General features: G+C 40.7%; 2 protein-coding genes across 2 annotated transcripts; both read left to right on the top strand.

Annotated features, from left to right (window-relative positions):
* The first annotated feature begins 395 nt into the window (after positions 1 to 395).
* On the top strand, positions 396 to 11,818 carry HSPA14 (heat shock protein family A (Hsp70) member 14). Its single transcript, XM_066318791.1, has 14 exons — positions 396 to 465; positions 568 to 648; positions 751 to 833; positions 1,851 to 1,899; positions 2,689 to 2,782; positions 2,866 to 2,956; positions 4,067 to 4,171; positions 4,741 to 4,902; positions 5,326 to 5,481; positions 6,679 to 6,781; positions 8,199 to 8,411; positions 8,838 to 9,011; positions 9,866 to 9,936; positions 11,222 to 11,818. Exons 1-14 carry the CDS (start codon positions 409 to 411, stop codon positions 11,298 to 11,300), a joined length of 1,518 nt encoding a protein of 505 aa, XP_066174888.1. The 5' UTR covers positions 396 to 408; the 3' UTR covers positions 11,301 to 11,818.
* A 546-nt stretch (positions 11,819 to 12,364) lies between these two features.
* Positions 12,365 to 25,283, top strand: SUV39H2 (SUV39H2 histone lysine methyltransferase). The gene is given in 10 exon segments (XM_066319476.1): positions 12,365 to 12,395; positions 12,759 to 12,879; positions 12,881 to 12,959; positions 12,962 to 12,983; positions 13,961 to 14,106; positions 15,046 to 15,717; positions 17,637 to 17,783; positions 19,317 to 19,446; positions 20,824 to 20,939; positions 23,064 to 25,283. Coding segments are annotated over 9 exon segments (1,458 nt in total). The 3' UTR covers positions 20,934 to 20,939; positions 23,064 to 25,283.
* The last annotated feature ends 31 nt before the right edge of the window (positions 25,284 to 25,314 follow it).

Genomic DNA, 25,314 nt, shown 5'->3' with positions numbered 1-25,314 from the left:
TGGAAAAGCTGGAAAAGGTTCTGTGATTCTATGATTTACAACGTCTCCCTCCATGTGCTTCACTGCTAGCAATTAACCCGCGAGAGGCGCCACGGACATAAACCGTGACACGCACACTTGCTACTCTTACTCTCGATTTCCTGTTTTAATTTCTCTGTTTTCTAGTTGCCGCATTTAACTCCTGTTTTCTCTCCGGCGGCTGTCCGGCTTACACAAACCTCCACGGCCCCTCAGCGCCGCTTCCCGCCAAAACCGCGCGCCCCGCGCGCAGTCTGCCCCCGTTGCTATGCGCAATGACGCCACTAACTTTGCTTTTTCTGATTGGCTGCTCTGCCGGTGACGGCACAGCGCGGCGCGGGATTGGCTGGGAGCGGGCCCGCGCGGGGCACGTCGGGGCGGGAGGGGGCGATGGCGGCCATCGGGGTGCACCTGGGCGCCACCTGTGCCTGCGCCGCCGTGTACAAGGTGAGCGCCGGGGCCGCCCGTGTGGTGTCTCTGCCGCTCGGAGCTCCCCCTGGGCCGTGAACCCCCTCAGGCTCACGGCTGTGCCCCCTTCTCTCTCCGCAGGATGGCCGCGCCGACGTGGTCGCCAACGACGCCGGGGACAGGGTCACTCCCGCGGTGGTGGCGTTCTCGGAGAGCGAGGAGGTGAGGCGGCCCCTCCGCGGGCTGCTGTGGGGAGGAGGAAGGGAGAGGGCTCTGTCTGCTACTCAGTTTTTCCTTTTCTCTTTTCCTTAATTTCTCATGCAGGTTGTTGGCTTAGCTGCCAAGCAAAGCAGGATAAGAAATATTTCAAACACCGTGGTGAAAGTAAAGCAGATCCTTGGGCGAAGGTAAGAGAAGGGGCGTGGAAGGGGCGGTGAGAAATTTTTCCCATTTAAGGCTGTTTTAACGTCTCAGCGCTAATACAGAAGGCATCTCGTAAAAAAAAAAAATCATTCTGTTACCGTAGTCACCGAACGGTTTTGTTTAGAAAAGACTTTAATGATCACCTCTCTTCCAACCCTCCTGCCATGGGCAGGGACGCCTTCCCCTAGACCAGGCTGGTACTATGAGCTTCTTGGCCTGTGTTTCTTTCCAGCAGCAAAGAGATGCTTCTGAAAATAGAAAAGTAGAGAAGAAAATTTGTATTGTAGGCCTAAACTTGTCTGTGAAAATCAAGTTGCAAAATATAGTAACAAGTTTCATATATGCTTTTCATACATAGGTTTCTTAACTATGATTTCTTGTCACCTGATTGCTTTTCTGTGTGTAAAATCCACTGTGGTTTGTTTGCCTGAAATTTTGTGTTGCTTTTATTGCAATAGTAAAACTATTGATTAGTGCCTGTTGTGATTCCTGTTAGTGGAGGATCATTTATTTGCACTGGCAATTACAGTGATAGTAGAACTAAACCTCTTGGGTTGGAGTTAACATCAGAGATGTGACAAAACTTTTTAGTGATGACCCAGCTGTGTGATACAACCCTTTCACTGTTGACAGGAGCCAACAAGATGTTGCCGTTTCTGGTGTATTTCTCAGCCCTTTTCAGATGCAGAATATCACTGAAATCTTATATAATGTTCATGGGGGATAGCAGGTTAAAACAATGGCTTTGATTTTCCTTTTCCATAAGTAGTAGGTGTTTTTTCAATCATAAGTTTTGGGAGAGGAGAATGAAAGATGCCACCAGTCAGAACTGTTGGATTTTCTTCTACTCTATAAATGTATTTTTAGAGTGAAAACAGGATTTTTTGGTTCAAGTGTAGCTTGATGTGTTGGAGGTGTTAAAAGAAATATCAGCAAGATGCATTTGTGCAATTAACCTTGAACGTGTGATTGATTTTGTTATTTTGAATTTTCATGGACAGCTCTGGTGACCCTCAGGCAAAGAAATACATTGCAGAAAGCAAATGCTCTGTGAGTATGATGATTTGTAAAGTTTTATGCTTTTCTTGCCATTGTTTGGGCCACACCACATCCATGTTCTGTAGTGATCAGCTCTCATCATGTGATGTTCCTTTGCTGCTATGTGGAATGTTTCTGCTTTTATTCAATAGATAACTGTGTTCTTGGGTCTGCCAGCATAATACAGTCAGTTCCAACAGAATTTTTTTTTTATGTCTTGGTCATTCTCCAAAGGGATGAATTCTGATATATATAGGTAGTAGAATTGTGATTTTTCTTAGAGCTGGTGGAAGATACTCAATTTGCAGCACCTTGTGATTAACATCTTCAGCCAATGGAGTTAATCTCAGTATTTAATTTTCATAATACTCTCCTTGTTGCAAGAAAATTTTGCAATTAGGAGAAAAATTATCCTGGAAAATACATTCATAACAAAAGAGCAAGCTTTTCCCTGGGTTTTGACTGTTCATATTGGTGTGATTTTATAAATAGCTGGGGTTTTTCTTACAGAATATAACCAGGAGTGTACTTTTGTTCTAAACATTGTTTTTGTACCCAGGAAAACTTAATAGAAAGGGAAAGTCTGGACTCTTTAAGTTCTTAAATGTCTGTCATATGCTACAGGTCTTTTGTGATCTTTGATAAGCATGTAAAGCGTTTATTCCCTTGTAGTAGAAAACTAATGCAGAGAGTCTTTGCACAGTTTAATGCTTTTTATGTTAAACAGACCCTAAATTAAACATTACTTTTTGTTATTAACTGAATTACTGTCTAACAAAGGTATGTTGGGTTTGCTTACAGATAATTGAGAAGAACGGAAAACTACAGTATGAAATAGATAACAAACTTATTAACCCAGAAGATGTGGCAAAACTCATTTTCAGTAAAATGAAAGGTATATAATAATTAAATTCATAAGATGTCATGTACTTTTTCTTTTTTGCTTTTACTCACCATGCTCTGCCTGTTTCTAAATAGAGACTGCACAGTCTGCTTTGGGTTCCGATGTGAATGACGTTGTTGTCACTGTGCCATTTGATTTTGGAGAGAATCAGAAAAATGCCCTTGGGTAAGAGCATTGAGGTTTTTCTGTTATTTTACGTGCCTAAAACAGATGGGCTGGACAATCAGCATCAGAATTCTGCTGCTGGACTTCAACTTGTGACCATCAGTTAAAATATTGGGATGTTGTTTAAACTGGGAAAATATGAAAGCAGGAGATTAAATCCTGAGTTGAGAAACTTTTAATGGACTTTGCTGATGTCGCCAAAAGGAAATTCTGAATCACTGAAGTGAGAGAAAGTTTCAATTTCATCAAGTATAGAAGCTCATTTCAGATCAGGATCTTCAGTGACCCCTTTAAAATACAAATAGTTCTCACCCTCCTCCATAATTTCTCCTCCCTGCCCTTCATACTCCCCAGAGTGGTGCTACATGACCTCTTGAGGTCTGCTTTGTCAGAGCAGGTATGGCATACATGCTAGTTTTCTACTTGGAAATTCTGTTTGGAAACACTTTTGCTCTACAGTTCCTCGGTAGGAAAACATAGGCATGCTTAAAACTGAGCATAAATGGCAGTATCTATTCCTGCTTTCTGATATTTCTGCCTTTACATTCAGCTGTCATGAAAGAAATAAATAAAGCACGCCTAAAAGTTGATCAGAAAACAGTGATCTGTGTGTTTTGCAGTGTCTATAATGAAACATTTCTTACTCTGGTGTAACTTCAAAGTGGGGAAAACAAGTTGTGGGGATATTCCCAGGGTCACTGAAGTTTCAAGAAAACACGTAACTTAAATGTTGCAAGTGAGGCAGGGTAAATTAAAATTGTTACCTGTTGAAATATTGTATCAAGGAGTTTTAATACCACACCTGAAGAGAAGCTATGACCTTTGATTTAGGGTAGCATGTAGTTGCAGGGTATTTTGCAGTTTTTATGCGTTATGTAGTCTGATACACCAGTGTTTTCTTTGACACTGGGCACCCAACAAATCCAATTATTTGAAGAAAACAGTAGCAACTGACCTTGTTGGTACTTTTCCAGTCACTCAGTTTTATTAATACCATGCTATGAACAAGGTCTGATTTGGTGGCACGTGTAGTTCAGGTGAAATCTTAATAGTGTGTGTCTATAGTGAGATCATTAAAGTAAAATGAAATGCTGTTATGGCTCATTGCAGAGAAGCAGCTGCAGCTGCTGGCTTCAATGTTATGAGATTAATTCATGAACCATCTGCAGCTCTCCTTGCTTATGGAATTGGCCAAGATTCACCCACTGGGAAAAGGTAAAATCCTAATATTTTACTTCTTTTTAAGCTACTGTACTTAAATCCTGAGAAATCTTAAATGAGGGAATGCTGTGTTGCCTTAGCATGAGGCTTGTTTTGCTTTTTTCTCTCAATCAAGACAATAAGCTTGTAGAAATTGTAATTTTGTAGTGTATTAAATCCCTTTGTTTTGGTCTTTATGTTTTGAGAATTGTCTTGAAAGATTTGTCCCCAGTTTCCAATTTTCTGTTTAAAAAGCTGATTGGCTTGAAGAAAAATGCATTCCTTTTTAAATGTATTTTGGCATAGCTGGTTTTAATTGTGGGAGATGGGATCATTTTATATGGGCTGGAAGAACTGAAGCAGAGCTCCTGTGTTCAGTCAGTGCATCTGGTTGTCTTTATGAATGTACAGATAATTCATTTTCAAATAACAAAGACTGCTGTCAGTTTGAATTTTTTTGTTCTTCTTGTTTGGTGTTTACCATTCTCGTATACTTGTCTGATTGAAACCTTCAGTACATGATGGTAATCATTTGACAATGTGTCAAAATTAATGCTACTTTCAATATTTTTTTAACGTGGCAGCAACGTGCTGGTTTATAAACTAGGTGGAACATCACTTTCTATCACAGTCATAGAAGTAAACAGTGGAATATATCGTGTACTTGCTACAAACACAGATGACAGCATTGGTGGAGTTTGCTTCACAGAAGCTCTAGCACAACACTTAGCTTCTGAATTTCAGAGGTAAGATTTGAATTCCAAGCATGTTGCTGTTAGGACAGGATCCTTCATTATGTGGTGCTTGCTTAAAAAAAAATCTAGCAGAATCTCTGTGAGTGAAATGGTTCAAATAAAGATGATGCTGAAGGAGCAGTCAGCTGTTTGAGTCTGAGGAGGAAGGCTGGGAATGCCTGAGTTTGGATGGATGTTGCCTGAGGTTGGTGTTGAACTATAAGGGCTCAGCTGTGGAATCTGCTGTGCCAAAATATGTGCAAATTTTCATTAGTGGCATTGTAGTTAATACTAAGATGTTTACAAAATCAGTTCAAGAGCTCTAACCTGTTTTTCCTTAAAGAAAGCATTAACAGTTGAATTGCTGCCTCTTTAAATTGGTATCTTTTTTTTTTTTTTTTTTTTTTTTTTTTTTTTTTTTTTTTTTTAATACAGGTCTTGTAAGCATGATATTAGAGGAAATCCCAGAGCCATGATGAAGTTAATGAACAGTGCTGATATTGCAAAACACTCTTTATCAACCCTGGGAAGTGCAAACTGTTTTGTAGATTCATTGTATGATGGATTGGATTTTGATTGCAATGTGTCCAGGTAAGGGAGATCCTGAAGCTTCTGAAATCTTTCCAGGTGCTATTATGGACGTTCATTCAGTAAGTTTTGATTTCTGATGGTGTTTATTTTAGAGAAGGAAGAAAGGCTGAAGGCAAGTTTGCTGTTCCGTGTTGATAGTTGTGTTATGCTGCCATCTGTAGTGCTCAGGGCAGTCACACCAACAGTTGTTGCCATGATGGTTAGATAATTAAGTGCAAAAAGGTACAAGGATACCCCATCTTCAGTCTGGTTGTTGATGGAAAGGGAGTAGATACTGCAATGAATCAATGTGGCTGTTTCCTTCCCCTTATTGTTTTTGTTATACTTTTCTTTAAGAAAAGGTGGCTTGTGGACTCTTCATCTAAATGAGTCCAGAATAGTAGCAGTTCTGGAAGTCTTGATGTTGCTTCTCAGCGAGAGCTGCAGTAGAAAGATTTTTTTGTCTTTTTTTACCTACTGCTGTGCCCTACTCAGTCTCTTTTCCCTTGGCGTTATCTCTTACTGAGATTTTTAGCTCACTTTGATTGCTCTTCCAGGCAGCAGCAGCTTTAGCAAAATGAAGCAGACTTTTCCATTCCAGAACTCCAGGAGCTGGAGCTGCTCAAATGAGGCACAGCATGTTTGAAAGTGTGAGAAGCAATACCGTAGAACTGATCCTTTTGGATCAGGATGATCCTGAGGATCAGTGTTGCAGACTTTGATTTGTTGTATTTGTGCAGAGTAGAACTTCGTTTGCAGGCATGAAAGAGACAAAAGCAAGCAAAGTTTGTTTTTTAATTTGCTTAATCTTCTCCCTGTGTGAAAATCAGGACACATCTCTAAAATTTGAGTCCTTGTGTCCATTTTAAAGATCATGAAGCAGTTCCAGGATTTTTCTTTATTTTTTTAGCATGAGTTGAGGCATCAATACTGGTGTTGTCAAGACAACAATACTGGGTTTTTTTTCCTCTAGAGTACACTGAAGAAGAATGAATGTGCATTTATGTAGGTGGTGTTGATGGAACAAATAGCACAGATATTTCTACAACAAAATCACTTGAAGATTAATAATGGGAAGGGATGATTTTTTTTTTAAATCCCTTAGTGCCAGCTGGAGAACTAAAGTATAGTCTAAAAATTATCGTTCTTCCATTTCAGGTATTTGTCTCTAATGAATGATATGAACCCTTTTATGAATGTTTTGTTTTTCTCTTTTAGGGCCAGGTTTGAACTTATCTGTTCTTCACTTTTTAGTAAATGTGTAGAAGCAATTAAAAAGCTCTTGCAGCAAGTTGGATTTACAGCAGATGATATTAATAAGGTAATAATAGAAATCATTTGTCTGTAGCACACTACCACAAGAACAATGCTTATGGGGCCTGTTCTTCTTGCAGACTGAGATTATTTCATGATATATTGAAGTAGTTTTTACTGAGATCCAACAAAGTCTATAGATTTTATCAGGGTCTTTAAAACTGCTGTATTTGCTTTCATTTCAGGTATTTGAAGTTAAGTATAAGGTAGAGTCACATTCAGTTGTGTGTTTTTACTGCTGCATATTGAGTAGGTGGGGAGGATCTGTCTCCATTTGGTGTATTTGTGTAACTCTGCCGAAATCCAAGCTGAGGGGTACCTTCCTTGAGTTCAGTCTCTGGGCTTTGTTCTGCCTTCATTGAACTTTGGACAGGGTTTGCTGATGCTTCTGAAGAAAGGCAAAGTTTTGACTTAAAGTTGAACAAATCACTGAAGTGTCCACTTGGTGCCTGTGCTCGTCCTTGCTGGCTTAAAAAACACATGAGGTTTTTAAGGTGCCAAACCAGAGAGTGCTTTAATCCCAGAGATGGTGAGCAAGGCAGCAGACATTAGCAGTTTATTCATATATCTCTTGCCTTGGTGTGAGAGAGGAAATTCATCTCACCTCCTTTGGACCTGTGCTTGGCAAATGGTGCTGCATTCACTGCTGGAGAAATTGGCTCATCAGGCCTGCAGCTAAAGCTGCCTGGTGCTTTTAATGACACTTGATGTTGTTTCAGACTCTTAATTAGTGTTTACTGTGTCACATCTCAGTTTCTCTGATGAGTAATGAAGTATCCCAGGCCACTGTTCAAAGAATGGCTTTTGTGTTCTGGTGGCAGTGGTTTTTAGGTGGCCTTTTAGGCTCTCAGGCATTAATGCTTTGGATGGAGGGCAGTGGAACAGTTTAAATGTAAAACTAAATAATTTAAGAGTTGTAAATTGGATTTATGTTTTACATGAGAAAAAGTAGGAGTTAGCTTTGTTTCCAGATCTGGCTGATTTCAACAGAGTCACTGCAATAAGACCTGGATTTATGGATAATACCCAACTTGTTCCTTCCTACAGGATCTGTGGAGGAAAGATCCTGAGCAGCCTGTTATAACTGTGCCTGTTCTGGCCAGGAGGTTGGACTAGATCACCTTTCAACCTGATGTTCTTTTTGTGATTGAAATTTAAAATTTCAGTTTTCAAAATTTTCAATTTTCAAAGTGTTACTTTATCTGGGTGATTCTTGCTGTAAGAGAAACTTTTCAAAGACATCATATTTCTTTTAATTTCAGAAGAAAAAGTATCAAAAGTCAACTAAAGATTACATCAATTTTTTTTTTCAACAACTGCAGATGATAAAATATCCCAGAGCAGTTTGCACTTCTGAATTGCAGGGTGTGACCTGTTTTATTTCACAGACTAAAGATTTGAAATTCTGATGATTTGTTTCCCAGGTAGTTCTTTGTGGTGGGTCTGCTCGAATCCCAAAGCTACAGCAGCTGATCAAAGATATTTTCCCAGCTGTGGAGTTACTGAATTCAATTCCTCCAGATGAAGTTATTCCCATTGGTGCAGCCATAGAGGCAGGAATCCTGCTAGGGAAAGAGAATACCTTATTAGAAGAAGATGCACTCATTGAATGTTCTGCCAAAGATATTCTTCTTAAGGTAAGAATTTAAGGGAATTTGAATTCTTAATTTAAGGTAAATTTAAGGTAAAATTTAGAATATTAGGAAATTTTACTGCTGCAGTGAATATATAGCACTAATTATGTATGATTGATGTTAGAGAAACAGCATTGTTTATTATTACTTATACAGATTTACTATAGATTATCAGTACATGGTAACTTAGGTTCATTGACAGGAAAAAGTGATTTTAAGTGGAGACAGATTGTATGTTTCCTGTGTTATAATAGCTGGACTTCTCATTTATAGGAACGTCAGGGTTTTTGACTTGCTATGGTGGTAAATGTGACAGAGGGAATGAAGCTTGGATTTCTTTCCTTGTGGAGCATTGTTGTAACACTTCCAGCTCAGTGAAGCACCTTAAAGAAAAACACGAACTGTATTCTTCTTTTTTTCTTTTTTCAGGGAGTGGATGAGTCAGGGGCTGACAAATTCACAGTGCTGTTTCCATCAGGGACACCCCTGCCAGCTCGAAGGCAGCACACCCTGCATGCTCCTGGAAATATTTCCTCGGTGTGCCTTGAGCTGTACGAGTCACTGGGGAAGAGTCCCATGAACGAAGAGGAGAAATTTGCACAGGTGAGTATGGGCACACTCCTGTGCACTTCTAACAGCAGCCACCTGGAAATCACTTGGACCTGGGAAAAGAAATGGAAACCAATTCCACCAATTCCAAAGCTTGTTGTTAGAAAATTACAGTGACATGCATCTCTTTGGTATTGGTCTTTTATTTATTCTTCTGGACATGCAAAATATTGAACCACTTTGTAAAGAAACTGAAATTTCCCTTTTGAATTCCTAAATGGCTGACAGGGTTTGACACTTGGCACTACTGTAATAAGATCACCTGGGATGAGAGAACTTTACCAGTTATTTTAATAGTGCAGACATCCTTCAACATTATAAAGATAAAACTGATTAAGAAAATGGCATAGCTGATGTGTTGATTACTTTATCATTTTCTCAGATTGGACAGGATCTTGTTATTGAATATTGAATTTGATTTATCACAGTGGTAAGATAAAATTATTCTATCAAGTGAGGGTTTAAAATTGTTGGTTAGGAGTCAACCTGCAGAGAGAACACAGCTTTTTTGAAACAGTTATGATGTGCTTTACATGGAAGGAACAGATGCGTCTGAAACTGATGAAATATTTAAGAAGATTGTTATTTCACCTTAATTCTGCACAAATATCTTCAAAGGGGATAGGGAAGGGATGTTACCTAATAATTACAGTACTGATTCTAAAGGACACTGTGGGAGTGATAGGTACTTCAGCTTATCTCAGGGATAGATTCTAAACCAGACCACAAAAACAATAGTGCAAATAGCCAAAATGTGTGAATTTTCACACCTTAGCTGTTGTGTCACTTCCCTTGAACTGCTGCACTTGAATAACCTATTATAATCAAACTTTTTTTTTTTTTAATAGATTGTACTCCAGGATTTAGATAAAAAGGAGGATGGCCTACATGATATACTAACTGTTCTCACTATGAAAAGGTACCCAAACCACTTTTTGTTCTGCTGTTTACCCTGCTATGTCACACTTCTAACAAGCAATCTTTGCTCCTGTTACAGAGTATTTATTTTTTTGGAGGAATTTCAGCATTTCATTGGTCACAGGGATGTACAGTCCTAGCTGGGGTAAATTCTGTAGAAATGTGGGTTTTCTGCAGTACCTTTGGTGCTGTCATTGTTTGATTCATAAAGAAACAAAGCTTAATACAATTGTGTAGATTATTTTTAGCAACTTCTGAACCGTTCATCAGTTTAACCATGCTTGAGAGCAGTCAGGATCTGAGACTTCCTGGAAGTGGGTTGGGTAGGTTTGCTGAATGCCACACTCTTAGGAAAAACTGAAGTTTTTTTGTCTTTTTTAGGTATGAAGGATTGTAGAATTTACAGTGGCTCTGTCTTTTCAGAGGCAGGGTTGTTAAGCAGATAAACAGTGCCACAGGAAATTTCTACTTGCTATTTAAGGTTCAAAATACTTCATTTTCTTGTGTTAGCTATCAGGTATATTAATGCCTGTTAATAGACCTCGCCTAAAATGTCTTGTTTGTCATACAGAGATTTATACTGAGCCCTGATAAGGGAAACATTTTGGAGATTACAGATGCAACTCTGTCATGCAGAAAAAACAGCATTATTTGGAAGGTTTAAGTAATATTTAGGTGAAAAAGGGAGAGGAAGTTTAGGAGAGAACATCTATTTGTACCTAATTTTTTTGTGTGACCGTATGTCTAGCTGAAGTACAACTCAATATTGTTTCTTAATTCTTGGATTTCAACTATTAAGATTTTCCTTGTTGAAGGAGACCTTTGGAATTTAAAGACTACTTACACTTCAAAAGTCAAGTTCTTGTGGTGTGACAAGACATATTTTTCAATCCATTTCGGTTACTCAGTTCTCACAAGGAATATTTTGAATAATATTACCACATATTCTAGTTACAAACCTGTACAAAATAAATTCAGTTGCGATCTTTAAATGTGTTCCTAGATCTATTCCAACATATGTAGAGAAGATAGATGCTTTAAGGGCAAAAAGTGCATATAAAAGCACTGACTAAATTAAACGTTATTTCATAAACCAATTTCATCTGTATTGAAGTATGTCAATACTTCAGCTTCAAGGGATATCAAAATATCCCTTGGTATTTTGATGCTGATCTGTTTGTTCTTTCATCTGTGGGAAGACTATTGTTTATCCTCTCTGGCACCTGCACTAGTGTAGTAAGTGTTGTGTTGGGATAATCCTAAACGTTACTCTCTGTTTTATCTAGGGATGGGTCCTTACACGTTACCTGCACGGATCAAGATACCGGGAAGTGTGAAATCATCACTGTTGAAGTGGCATCATAGTCCATTTTTGGAAGGCAGCATTTTTCTAACTTGATTTTTTTGTCTCTTACTGACTTTTCTACCAAAGCAATGACTCTCTGTGATGTCTCTCATGATTCTTAGAGGACTGTAATAAACATGTAAAAATGCCACCGAGTTAATTTGCCACCGGGTCTGTTTAGAGTGTGGTGCAAACATTAGTCAAGACACGTGAACAGCAGATTGTTGAATTACCTTATTAGCTCTTGATTTACAAAATGCAAAGCACAAATGCTTGTGCCTGTGGTTCAGCAACAGGCATATTACACGATTTTGAAGATTTTTCCTTGACTTATCAGGTCTTGTACCCGTTCAGCCAGTGCATCTGTGGCTTCAGTAGTATAGCTTTTAACAAGTGACAATGAGACTAGTGAAAATCCACTCTCTGGTAATTAAACTGGAATCCTGTGTGGTCTTGATATTGCCTGAAACAGTGAAGGTGGAGCCCATTTGTGCTGGCCTCTTGAGCAGATGATTTTCTTTGTTCAGGAGTTTTTTTTCTGTCAAGTGATTTTGTGATATTACCTGAGAAATGTAAGCGTTGTGTTTATTTATATGTTATTAAAAAATACATTTTTTATGCAGATTGTGGCAGTCTTCTTTCTGTGTGGCACTGTACAAATCTGTATTGTCATACATTTGTCTGGGAATAAGCTGGCAGGTATTTTCAGTAACAAGATAGAGTAGGCAAATGTGGTTATGAAATAAGAGTGTCTCAGCCTAAAGTGTAATTAAGGGACAACAGTTCAGTGCTTACTATACTGTGTTACCTTGTAAAATACTGAAAGTGTCACAGAAGACTTAAAAATTAGAGGACATAGAGCAAGAGATCCCTGTCTGTGTTTGAAGAGGGTTGTAATTCCATTACCTGGGGTTTGAAGTGAACTTAAAAACTTCTGCAACTGCCTGAAAGGAGCCTTCCTGTCAGTGCTTGCCTGGGAGGAAGAGCCCCACAGGATGAGAGGATGCTGCATAAAGCTGTGACGGGAGATTTGGGTTGGACAGTGGGAGGAATGTCTTTACATTAAAGGTAATTGGGCATTGGCATGGGCGGTGGTGAAGTCGCCGTCCCTGGAGGTGTTTAGGGAAAGCCTGGAAGTGGCACCCCGTGCCATGGTCTGAGCCACAGGGTGGGGTTTGGTCACAGGATGGACTGGAGCCAGAGGCCTTTTCTGAACTGATCGATTCTGGGATTCTGTCAAAGCTACATTGATAGTAAACAGCTCATCTGAGGAGTGAGGTGTGATGGCAGTGTAACTTTTTCTTTATTTTTTCCTTTTTGTGTTTTTTTTTTTTTTTTTTGTTCTTTTTCTTTGTTGTTTTGTTTAGTTGGGTTTTTTTACTCAAGGAGTACCGGGACATTTCTCCGAGGTTCTTTTCAGTTCTGCAGCAGAGGGGCCCGGCAAAGAAGCTGCCTCGCGTTTCCCCCGCCTTTCGCAGGCACTGCGGACTCGAAAAGAACAAAAGCCGAAAGGGTTTTCAATGCGCCCCGCTTGGCCGGGCCCGTCCGTCCGGGGCCCCTCACGCCGAGGCGGGAAAGGGGCCGGGGGGCGGAGCCGCGCACGCCCCGCCCTCTGCGCTCCGCCCCCTTCCGGCGGGGGGCGGGGCCGGCGCGACCCGAGCGCAGCCCAACCCACCCCCACAATATGGAGGGCTGGCACGGAGGTGAGCGGGGAGCGGGCTGGGGACGGGGCCGGGCGCGGCTCTGCTGCCCGCCGGGCTCTGCCCGCCCTGCTCCGGGCGCTGGGGGACCAGGACGGCCGGGGAGGTTCCCGCTCTCTCTCGGCGGCGGGAGCCTGGCTCTGTCAGGACCCTTCCCACCCCCCCTGCCCACAGATCCCGGCGGGGCGGGGAGGGAAGGCCTGGGGGTCCTGTCCGCTGCCCTGCGGGAGCTGTGGGAGGAGGGCGGGAGGTGCCTGGGATAAAGCTGGAACGGGGGTGGGACGCGGCGATCCCGCTGGATCCCGATGCGGCCGCGGGAAAGGCGCCGCCGCCCCCTCCCGAGCTCTGGGCTGCGCCGGGGCCGGGGCGGGAGAGCCCCGCGGAGCCCCGGGGGGAGCGGGCACGGCCCCGCAGCCGCCGGCCGCCGCTCGGGGCTTCATCCAGCCGCTTGATCCCCGCGTTTCCCGGGCGCTGGCGCTCTGCGGAGTGTCTCGTCCCTAAATCCTCCTGGCTGACAGGCACTCGCCATCCTTCTGAATGAGGGCTGTGGGTCTCTATCTCCTCGTCCGGTCACCATGGTTGCATCGCAAGTGCTCAGTTGCGCTTGACTACAGAAATTTGGCGGTCTTGTTAAAGAATGGAGGATTCCTGCTTGCCGTAGTTCAGTTACGCGATGCTGCAATTGTAGAAAAATTGCCCGGTGCTTAGTGTGGGAGACTTTCACCTCTGGCAGTCTCTGCCCTCCAAAATATTTTTTTATAAGTGTACTGTACAGAATAAAGGTGCAGGGAGGGGAGGGAACCATTAATGTGTTTCACTTGGCCCGTTAGAAGAGGGTTGAGTTGGAGACGCTGCAGCTGTACAAGAGACTTTGTGGATTGCTGTCGCAAATGGTAATGTGGGGACTCTGGGATGAGGCATAATGATTTCGATTTAGCTGAGACATTTAATAGGATTCTTTACCAATTTTCTTATTATAGCCTGGTATGTGCCATGTCTAGCTTCACTTGAGACCCTCCAAGAATTTTGTAGGAAGGAAAATCTCACATGTAAATCCATTGGAATCACCAACAGGAGTCTAAAGAGTTATGAGGTGGAATATTTGTGTGACTACAAGGTAGAAGAGGTAAGAGAAACACAGACCAATTTGATCACTCTTTCAGCTGAAATCTCGAAGCAAGCCAAAGGTGGTTTTGCTCATAATATAAAGCAGCAGGCAGCGAGGACAAAGCTTTTGCTGGCATCAAATTAAACATATTTTGAACTTTGAACTGTAAACAGAAAGTGGTGGATGTGCTGCTACTTTCAGTATGCGGAAGGAAGATCTTTTCCTGAAATTACAGACATTAGAATATGAAATGTTTCACCTTTGCATATCTGATGCTTTAGGGTGGTAGCTCAGTATGAATTGTGATTTCTCTCCTTTATTTGCAGATAACCATGTGTATTTCTCTCTTAGTCTGGCGAAGAATTAGGGCCGTGTGCTGAAAATGGATTCCTGTGGAGTTCAGTCTCAGTGTTTGTCCTTGTTACAGTTATTTGTCCTTTTTAAATAAGTGCAAAATGTGTGCTGCTTCATTGTAAATACAATATTACACGTATCAAATTAATTACTGTTCTGGGAGAATGGTTGATATTACCAATAGTGGGTTTTAGACTTTTTTTGCTAAATTTTGGGTTTATTTTTTTTGTTCTGTATGTGATATGACTGTATTCTGCTTGTGCATACAAGTCATACAGCGAGTTGGCATAACTTAGCACCTGCCCTGACAAACTAGCCTCCTCCTCCAGGTATGGCGTTAGCAATCAGAGTTCATCCCAACTTTTGATTTCTTAGCCCTTAGAGATGATTTGTAAAGTATGCAAAGTTGTGCTATAAGTTAATTTGCAAACAGAAAACTTGATTTTTCTCTTCTCCCCAGTTGTAATTTTTATGGGGACATCAAGGCCTTCTGCCCTGTGTACTGATCCTTAGCACCAGAGCTTTTGTGTTTGTGTGCTCTGTGATGCTGGATTTCAGCATCATGAACTCTGGCTAAATCTGTATCTGTTTCTATATTTCAAGGGCAAAGCATACTACCTTGTGAAATGGAAAGGATGGCCAGAATCTTCAAATACTTGGGAACCCCGGAAACATCTAAACTGCCCTTTGCTTATTCAGAACTTTCTTAGAGACAAGAATGAATTCTTGTCTCGGGGGAGAGAAGGCAAAGCAATGGAAGTGAGGAAACATGTTAAAACTTTGAAACCTGCAATTGCAGATTATATTGTCAAGAAAGCTAAACAAAGAATAGCTCTGCAGAGGTGGAAAGAAGAGCTCAACAGGAAAAAGAATCACAAAGCAATGATTCTGGTAGAAAACACCGTGGATCTTGAAGGCCCTCCTTTAGACTTCTACTACATCAATGAGTATAAACCTGCTCCAGGGATAAATGTGCTCAATGGAATAACAACTGGCTGTGAATGTGCTGACTGTCCTGCTGAGAAGTGCTGTCCAAAGGAAGCTGGGTTTATTTTGGCTTACAATAAACGTAAGAAATTGAAAATCCAGCCTGGCTTGCCCATCTATGAGTGCAATTCGTATTGTAGGTGTGGGCCTGACTGCCCGAATAGGATTGTACAGAAAGGGACCCCATATTCCCTCTGCATCTTCAGAACCAACAATGGCCGTGGCTGGGGAGTAAAAACCCTCCAGAAAATTAAAACCAACAGTTTTGTGATGGAATATGTTGGAGAGGTAGGTATGTATTTATCTTGTGTAGGTGAATTAGATACAAGCAAGGAAGTGTTAGGTGAAGTCTTAATGGACTTTCTCTCAGATTTAACACTTCTTGACTTCTTCACCTAGAGGGTGGTCAGACACTAGACAGGCTCTCCAGGGAGGTTGTCATGGCAACAAGCCTGACCGAGTTCATGGAGTGTTTGGACAATACTCTCAGACACATGGTGTGATTCCTGGGCATGTGCTGGGCAGGGCCAGGAATTGGCGATCCCTGTGGGACTCTTCCAAATCAGGATATTCTGCAATTTCACAGTATAATAGATCAGTCTGCTTTTGAGTAGAAAGATAAAGGGACATTCAAGTTGACAGCAAAATTATGTTGTCTACAACACTCCTTCATTCCAAAGCAGTTGTAAAAGGTCAAAAGTAAAGAGAATATTTATCTCATATGGCTCTAAAGAATTATTTTAGATACATGCCCTAATATTATTTCTAAAAGCAAGTCCTTAATTTCTTTCATGGCAATTATATTCTTCCCTGATCATCTTTTTTGTAGTTTTTGCCATTCCCAAAAGCACAGTCATTATGAAACTCCCTGCACAGTCTTTTAGTCCCTTTTCTGTTTTGCCTGCACTTCTAAGGCAGTATTTCCAAGCATATTTATTACTTTTGATTAACAGCAAGAATAAGACTCGCAGTATAGACTATTTATTCAATCTCATACTATTTCAAAGAGAACTTTTATGTTATAAAATACAGACACTGGGTTACTTTTGAGATTTTGTACTGCCCTGTGCTTATGTGGTTCACCCTCTGCTCTGTTCCAGGGCTCTTCCCACCAGCAGTTTCTGGCTGACTCTGTTACAGTGTGTTACGTTTCTAACACAAACCTGCCTTGCTATTATGTTGACTCAAAGTATTTCCTTCTGTTCCTTTGTACAATGTTCATGGTTTTAAGTAGATTTCTTCCATGCTTCCTGCCCCAAAGCTTCTAATTTCTCATGTTCATCCATTTCCTTTAAATATACAAAAGGTCAGATATTCCAAGTATCTCTGTTAATGCAGAAGGGCGATTATGTAATTTCAGTGCTTAAAGGAAAGAGTGTGTTTACCATTTCACCTGAATCTACTTAAAATCTACTGCTGAATTCTCAAATCTCCTCTCTCAGGTTTTAGAGGGATTTGTTGTCCAATTCCATCACATCTTGTGTCTCTCTTGCTGCCAAATTATGATTTCTTTGCTCCATCCGCACAACAGAATGTGTTTGATGTGACAGGCAGCAGATGAAGCTGTTTAAGCTGTTTTATCTGTTGACAGTGACACATTCACCTAATGGAATAGATTGAACTTTGTGAAGTGATGTCTGTCTGAGCTGCCATGAATAGGATCTTTCACTGCAGTCAAAAATAGCAGGAAGAGATGCTTCTGGGAAGAGAGGAAATGAATATCGGGCTGTAAACGTGGCTGAGTTTTAAAGAGTGATACCTGTTGATTATCTGTGCAAAGGGAAAAGGTTGAATCTTGGTTTTATGTGAAGTAAATGAGGCTCTCTGGGTCTAATGGAAAACGTGTGTTTATATAAACTTCAGGTAAAAACAGTTGATTGTATTGTCATCATCAAAACAATTAATAGAGGGTGCTGCTATGTTTGTTTTGTTTTTTTTTTCCAGAGACAAAGTAGTGCTGTGCATCAGCTGTAGACAAATTGCATCCAGAGAAGGCTCAGTCAGTAATTAGTTCAGCTGTATGTACTCTTATGTATTCGTCATTCATTAGATAGAATGCTATTTCAGCATCAAAAACTTACTGTAGTATTTTTTACTAAATATTTTTTCTAACTTGATTGTGATTTTTGTTTTGAGTTAATAATAGTTAATAATATAATGCAGGTTTCTTTTTTCCTTTTTTTTTTTTTTTCCTGTTTTTTGTTTAGGTGATTACAAGTGAGGAAGCAGAGAGGCGAGGCCAGCTCTATGACAACCAGGGAAATACATACTTGTTTGATTTGGACTATGACTCAGATGAATTTACAGTAGATGCAGCTCGATATGGAAATGTGTCCCACTTTGTGAACCACAGTGTAAGACCTTGTTTTATGTACTAAGAATTTGGAGAATTATCCTAAATGTGCTAGAAATGTCTTCTACTGTAAACATTTCTTTACTGTATTCACAGTTTTTCTGGAGTAGTTTGCTTCATTTCCGCACAGTCCAGTTAATCAGATGATGTAATAAATAAAATTCGTGGCCTTACTTGAATTGAGACTGCCTACAAAAATCTAGGGAGAGATGCTGCCTGAACTGGACATCCTATAGGACTGGAGTTTTCAGTGAATCAGCTGATTCTAGACAACTAAAATAGGGTTGGTTTGGGTGTGTTTTATTCTGAGTATCTGAAATACTTAACATGTGACAGGTCCTAAATAAAATTAGCCGGGAGTTGGAGATGACAGGAATTGATGTGTTATTGTGTAGCCAGGCAGGAGGGAATGTTACTTTGTATTCATCCTGCAAACTTGGTGGAGGAAAAAGAGAAAATTCCTGCGCTCTCTTAGGTATCTACAGGGGAGAAATATAATTTTTCCTCCTCATCTAAACTTGCCAGAGAACTCAGAAATAAATTTTAATATTCAGTTTTTGTAGTGTTTTGTTCAACTGGAGTACATAAAGCAAGAGGGCTGAGCTGCATTTGTAAGGATTCCTGAACTAAAAATTATTATTTCTAATTGATCCAGTGTTTGGGAGGTATACAGTCAGTGTTCTACACACAGAAAATTCATGTCTTCAGGTTTGAGATGGTAATGCTTGTATTTCATGGAGGCTTGCCAGGAAAAAGGATGAAAGAAGGGTTTTAGATACAGACAGTTGCTCTTCACTTTTGCGAATGGAAGTATTCTCAGTCTTCAGTGTAAAGTTAAATGTCTGTAACTTCACTTTGGATTCTTTAATGTGTGATATATTTCACTGTTAAAGAACAAAAAAGCCTGTAGAGCTTAACAGTCTCAGGGACTACTGACTTCTGACACTTAATCCAGACAAAATGAGGGAGTGGTTTCTAGTTCCAGCTTAGTGACTTTCATCCTCCTCCAGACCCTGGCAGGGAATTCAGAAGCCAAGCAGGTTTGCTGTAGAAATTCATGCATAGTATGAAGATATTCTCTCTGGCCTGGAAGCAATGCTTAAACATCAGTACAGAGTAGTGAGTTTGTGGGGTTTGAAACGTTAGGTTGTTTTTACAACTTTAATTCTTTTTATGGGTTTTGTTGGTACATACTAGCATCTGAATGTAACCATTTTTGTTGTCACCTTTGAAGGTGCCATTTTTTTATAGCTTGTTGTATAGCAGCGTAGTCTGCACATTGTGCGAAGGTTGCCTTCCTGGAAGGGCTTGAATCTGAGCTAAGACTGTTCTCCTGGAATGTTTTTTCAAATTATTGATTTGAGACAATAACTTAATTGCACACTTCTGTCACTGAGACAAGAAGCTATTCTTCCTCTGCCGTGATCTTAGTTTACTTAAACACTTCAGTGAAATTATATGTTAATTTCTCTAATTAATGTTTTCTAATTAGTTAAATGTTAATAACAGAAACTGCATTAATTTTTGCTTACAGTGTGATCCAAATCTTCAAGTCTTCAACGTGTTTATTGATAACCTCGACTTGCGTCTTCCTCGAATAGCGCTGTTCTCGACCCGAACCATCAAGGCTGGAGAAGAGCTAACCTTTGACTATCAGATGAAAGGTCTGCACATTTTAATGTGGTTCTTGTGGGAATTTCGGGTGCTGGTGGGTTTCACTGCAGCCTGAATGGTGGTAGCATTTCAGCTTAGGCATGGCTTTGTATAACACAGCTCTGGCTTTCAGAACAATCATCACTCGTGACGTGTAGTGCAGAGAAGAGCACACCCAGAAGCTTTTGCCTGCATCTCTAGTGCATTGCCTCCTTTGGTGCTCCTAGCACATCAGGGATTGTGGCTGGATTGTCTGGTGAAGCAAATGATTTTGAAGCTTTGTCCCAGGAATGCTCAAAGGAATGGTCAGGCCCTTAAAGAAAGCTTTCCTTTATTCAAATTGGCATTTCAGGTAAACCACTTTCTAGATAGTCTGCTAGTGATAGCTACTAAGATAGATACTAAGGCAGTTGTAACAGCTCAGCAGCATGAAGCACCATGGGTTTGAGTTCTGATGTCTATAGGCCTCAGTTGTGGATGTACAACAGATCTTTCAGCTGGGATAGTTAATTTCTTCTCAGTAGCTGGTCCAATGCTGTGTTTTAGATTCAGTATGGGAATAATGTTAATAACTCACTGATGGTTGTTGCTATGTGGTGTTTTTCTTAAATCAAGGACTTGTTTGTGTCTCATGCTTTAACAGTGAGGAGGTACTCAAAAAATGTAGAAAAAAAGAGCTGGGAGGGAGCATAGACAAATGAACTGGTCAAAGGGATATTCCATGCCAGAGAATGTCATGCCCAGAGTAGAAACTGGAGAGATATCCAGAAGGGGATGATCAGAGTTCAGGGATGGCCTCTGGGCATCAATGAGCCATAAACAATCGTATGTAGATCACTTGTGTTTGGTTTTTTCTTTTACTATTACTGCTATTACTAATAATAGCAATAATCAACATGATCAGAATATAATCATTATTACAATATTTTACTGTTTCAATTATTGAACTGTTCTTATCTCAACGTACAAGTTTTACTTTTGGTTCTCCTCCTTGCTCCACTGGGGTGAAAGTGAGTGAGTGTGTGTGGTGTTTCATTGCCAGCTGGGCTTATACCACAACACTGCCAAAACTGATCTTGAATCTTAAAACTCCTCTGTGTCTCTGTTTGTGACACTGACATTGAAGGTCTTGGAAAGCCAGCTGCACTCTCAGCTGATCCATGTGGATACCTGGGGTGTGCAAAGCTCAAGTCCGAGTTTTGGATTCTGATGTGTATGCCAGGTATTGTACAAGTAGCTGCAACAAGGGTGTCAGTAGAATCTGAGTACAGCTTCACACATGGCTCTTTGAACTGGGCTGTTAGAGGGGCTTCAGAAGCTGTTTGAATACTGGGCCTGATCTCGGTCTGTTTTCAAAACTTCATTACTTGTGTTCATCTGTGTTGCAGGTTCAATAGATCTGAGTTCAGACTCTGCTGAAGGTCTTAGCCCATCCAAGAAGAGGATCAGAACTGTCTGTAAATGTGGAGCCGTGTGTTGCAGAGGTTATCTCAACTGAGTTCGGGTATCCAAAGTCACAATATTTTGTTCTTTTTTTAATGTGTTTTAAGAAGACTCTTCTTTCACACATATATTCAAGTATTCTTACATCTAATGTAAATAAGAATGGTGAAAACAAGGTATTGTGTTTGTAACTGAAATGGCACTGGCCAAAGAAAGATATTGTAGTGTTTCAAGCCAATACAAAACTGATAATGGGGATTAAAAATCCATTTTTCTAGAGCAGTTGTTTAGGAAGCCGTAAGATGTATGCAAAGAATGTACCTTGATTTGAATATTCCTAAAATCATAGAGTAAGATGGATTGGAAGGGACCTTCAAGGGTCATTGTGTACAGCTCTTAGTCCTGCACAGGATATCCCCAAGAGTCACACCCTGTGCCTGACAGCACTGTCCAAACACTTCTTGAACTCTGCTAGGCTCAGTGCTGTGACCACTGCCCTGCAGAGCCTGTTCCAGTGCCCAACCACCCTCTGGGTGAAAAACCTTTTCCTAATATCCAGTCTAAACCTCCCCTGACTCAGCTTCAGCCTGTTTCCCCGAGTCCTGTCACTGGTCACCAGAGGGAACAGATCAGTACCTGCCCCTCTGCTTCCCCTTGGGAGGATGTTGAAGAGCTCAATGAGTTCTCCCCTCAGTCTCATCTTCTGCAGGCTGAACAGACCAAGTGACCTCAGCTGCTCCTCATAAGTTTTCCCCTCAGACCGTTCACCATCCTCGTGGCCTCCTGGATGCTGTCTAATGGTTCAAGGTTGTTTTTTACATTGTGGTGCCCAAAGCTGCCCCAGCTCTTGAGGTGAGGCCACCCCAGTGCAGAGCAGAGCAGGACAATCCCCTCCTTTGCCAGGCTGCTAATGCTGGGCCTGATTCACCCCAGGACAGGGCTGGTCCTCCTGCCTGCCAGGGCACTGCTGGCTCATGTTCAGTGTCACAGATATTCGAGTGGGAGCTTTCAGCCACAGGCCTTCAGGAGCTGATTCCAGGGGGATGAAGCGATGCTACACGTTTTCTCTACCTTGAGAAGTCAGGAGGCATTTGATTTGAATTCTAAATCTTAGATGACTTAATTGCTTTTTGTTATATAAAGAAAAGCTTGAAGATCTTAGCAATAATATTTATGGCACCAGGATGAGGGATTAAGGCGAGCCAGTGTGTAACACAGGAGTGCAGATTGTAAAATTGTAAGGGAAGTAATTGCAAAAAGAAAATTAGAGAGGCCAAAGCTGAATTAAAACTTAACCTGGCCACTTTTTTAAAGGATAGTAAAAACTATTTCTCTGAATACATCAATAGCAAAAGGAGGGGCAAGGAAAACTTCCATTCTGGGGGAATATAGTTACCAAAGATGAGGAAAAGGCTGAGATACTTAACACTTTCTTTGCCTCAGTTTTCAACATTATACAGTTGTTCTGTCCTCAGGACAACTGGCCTCCTGAGCTGGTAGACAGGGATGGGGAGTAGAATAGTCTCCCTGTAATCCAGGAGGAAGCAGTTAAAGACCTGCTGAGTCACTTAGATGCTCATAAGTCTCCATGGGACCAGATGGGATCCATCCTAGGGTGATGAGGGAGCTGGCAGACGAGCTCACCAAGCCACTCCATCATTTACCTGGAGAAAAGGAGGCTCAGGCCTGACCTTAACTCTCTCTACAACTCCCTGACAGGAGAATGTAACCAGGTGAGGGTCAGTCTCCCAGGGAACCAGCAATACAACAAGGAGACATAGTCTCAAGCTGTGCTGGGTGGGGGATGGTTATGTTGGACATTAGGGAAAAATTCTTCAAGAAGGAGTGATAGTACATTTTAATGGGCTGCTGAGAGAAGCATCCTGAAGGTGTTTTAAAAAGCATGGATGTGGCACTCAATGCCATGGTCTGGTTGACAAGATGGTGTTCAGTTATAGGTTGGACTTGATGATCTCAAAAGCCTTTTCCAGCCTAATTGAATCTGTAACTGGTATTAACAGATCCCAAGTGTAAAACTTGAATTCTTAGCTGATGTTATGTAGGATGTTTTCAGTTGTTATGCTCTGATTTTTAGTTAGGATTCTATAGGAGGGCTGCAGTTCTACAGAGAATTTGTAAATACGGAATTGTCAGAAGTAACATTTGCTGTTTATTTTCATGGCAGAAATTTGGCAGTTGTGGCTGAAACAAGTTGCTGGCTGCAGTTTGGAAATAGATAGCAAAAGGTTGAGGAGAGCAGCCCATTGTCTAACAAAGCAAGTGAATTGTAGAGATATGCTCTGTTACCTGTTAGATGCAAAAGAGCCCTGGGATTGATGTATACTCACAAATGGTTTTGGTTAGATTTTTACATACTGTGTCTTTTTTACCTAGTGACAGACTTCTAAGATACTAGGCCTGTATTTTCTGGTTGCAAAAATGTTAACTTCAGTGAAGTTAGACTAGGGGTGAGTATACCCATTTGCTGTAGACATTTGTAAGATGTTCTTGAATGTAAAGGCTGAGAAATATGTTGTTCTTCAGCTGCTTGAGTCATCTTTTTTTTTTCCTGATCATCTTAAAGTTGTCTTAATCTATTCATAACATATGCTAAGTTTTGCTTGGCTTCAGAACCCCTGAAGAGCAGTTGAGGTAGGTGATGAGTGGACTTATAGCCAAGGTCCATGCTGTAGGGATGATCCACATGCTTTTCTCTCATGGATTCAAAGCTGGTAAAACTTGCATATTGCTTACCAGTCACATAAATGTTGACAAGGTCAGGCAGAATAATGTTGCTCCATGAATGGATGCTCCATAGCTGGATGCTGGCTATGTATCATAGGTCAGCTAGTTACCTTTATAAGGTGCACAGCTGTTGGCTCAGGTGAATGAAGTCAAGTACCCAGCATGTAACTGTTTACTTAATTTGTAAGAAAATGCCTTAAATTCCATCTTAATTACTGGCACTTCAGAAAAAACATTTCAAGATTGTTTCTTAAGAAGCACAGTTGCATTTGTACTGAAGATCTATCTGTCTCTTTGGTAGCAAATGACATTTTATATGCTACTAGCCAAAATCAGTTTTACACTTTTGGTGAAGAGCATGGGCCACTGGAAATGCTGTGTGAGTTTTGTAATCTACAATACAGAGATACACATTGAAATAGAGACTTTATATTCTTTAAGGAATAGGAAAAAGTTTGCTTAGATTTAAAAGTATTTGATGTGATCAGGCTCACCTGTATCCACACAGCTGATAAATGCTGAATCATATCTGGTTTTATCATGCCCTGTCTCTAATGATTTTTCTTTTTAATTTAAAGTTTTAAGTGGAGTGTGGAGCTTTAATGTCAGCAAACTCGTTTGGAGTTATTAGTGCTTTCTCTTGCATGTAGCTCAGATGAGCAATGCATTCCATGTGGAAGGAATCTGCAGTCTCCAGCTCCCTAATCCACTGCAGTCTGCAGCCCGCGCTGTCCCTGCAGGATGGAGCGGCTGCGGCAAGAGATGGATCCTCACTCCAGCCTCGCCCCTGCCGGGGGCACAGGGCAGGCCCCGGGCTCTTTCCCTCCTCATGGCCAGTTTAATTTAAATATTGCAAGTTTGATTTGAATATTGCAAGTAGATGCATTTTAGAAGGTAACAGTTGTGGCAGTTGTACTGGAGTGCAGTGTCTGCCTTTTCCAGAGGCAGAGATGTTACCACCAGCACTGGAATAATGCTGCTGTTTGTTAAGGATATGTGTATTATCTTCTGCCATAAATAAAAAACTGTTAATTTATGTTCTGGGAGGTAGCAGTATTTTGTAATTATTTGAAGGAAACCCACAGATCCAGTTTCCAACATAGGAGCCTTGAACAGTATTTTATATTTACATATTCACAATGTATTTGGATTGCAGTCATTGAATTAACTTAATTCAATGGGACAGTGTCAGTTTTAAAACTCCTTTTACTGTTTTTATGAGTTTGGCAGAAAATTGCCAAACTGGAAATGGAGAAAAAGCTGTTTTCAATTTCTTAGGGAAGCTAAACCAGCCCAGCTTCTGCCTTTGTTTTGCTTTGTGGTCCATTGGCATCGTCATGGTCACCAGTTCAGTCGTCTGTATGCACTTCTTGGGGGCTGGCGACCTGTGACCTGTGCTCCAGCTGTTCTTTTTTAGTTGGTTTTATATTTATTTCTTGGTAGCAAAATTAAAGCTGGAAGATCACCTGTAAGAAAAGCTATTGCCTATTTAACCTCCAAGTTAATTTAATCTTGGTTATTTTTAATGTATGTTTTAGGAACTGTATTAGAATATGCAGTTTGTAAGCTCAGGAACATTTTCTTTTCATACTGTGTCATCTCTAGTAGTGCTATCTTCCTATAGTTTTTGATAAAATAAATTAAATTTAGTTTTTCTCTTGTTTATTGTCATTTTTTTTAAAAAATATTAG

This window comes from Sylvia atricapilla, chromosome 5 (genome assembly GCF_009819655.1).
Source record: "Sylvia atricapilla isolate bSylAtr1 chromosome 5, bSylAtr1.pri, whole genome shotgun sequence".
In the NCBI taxonomy this organism is placed as follows: domain Eukaryota; kingdom Metazoa; phylum Chordata; class Aves; order Passeriformes; family Sylviidae; genus Sylvia; species Sylvia atricapilla.
Note: the sequence above shows the minus strand (reverse complement) of the source record. Positions and strands in the feature narration are given on the sequence as shown.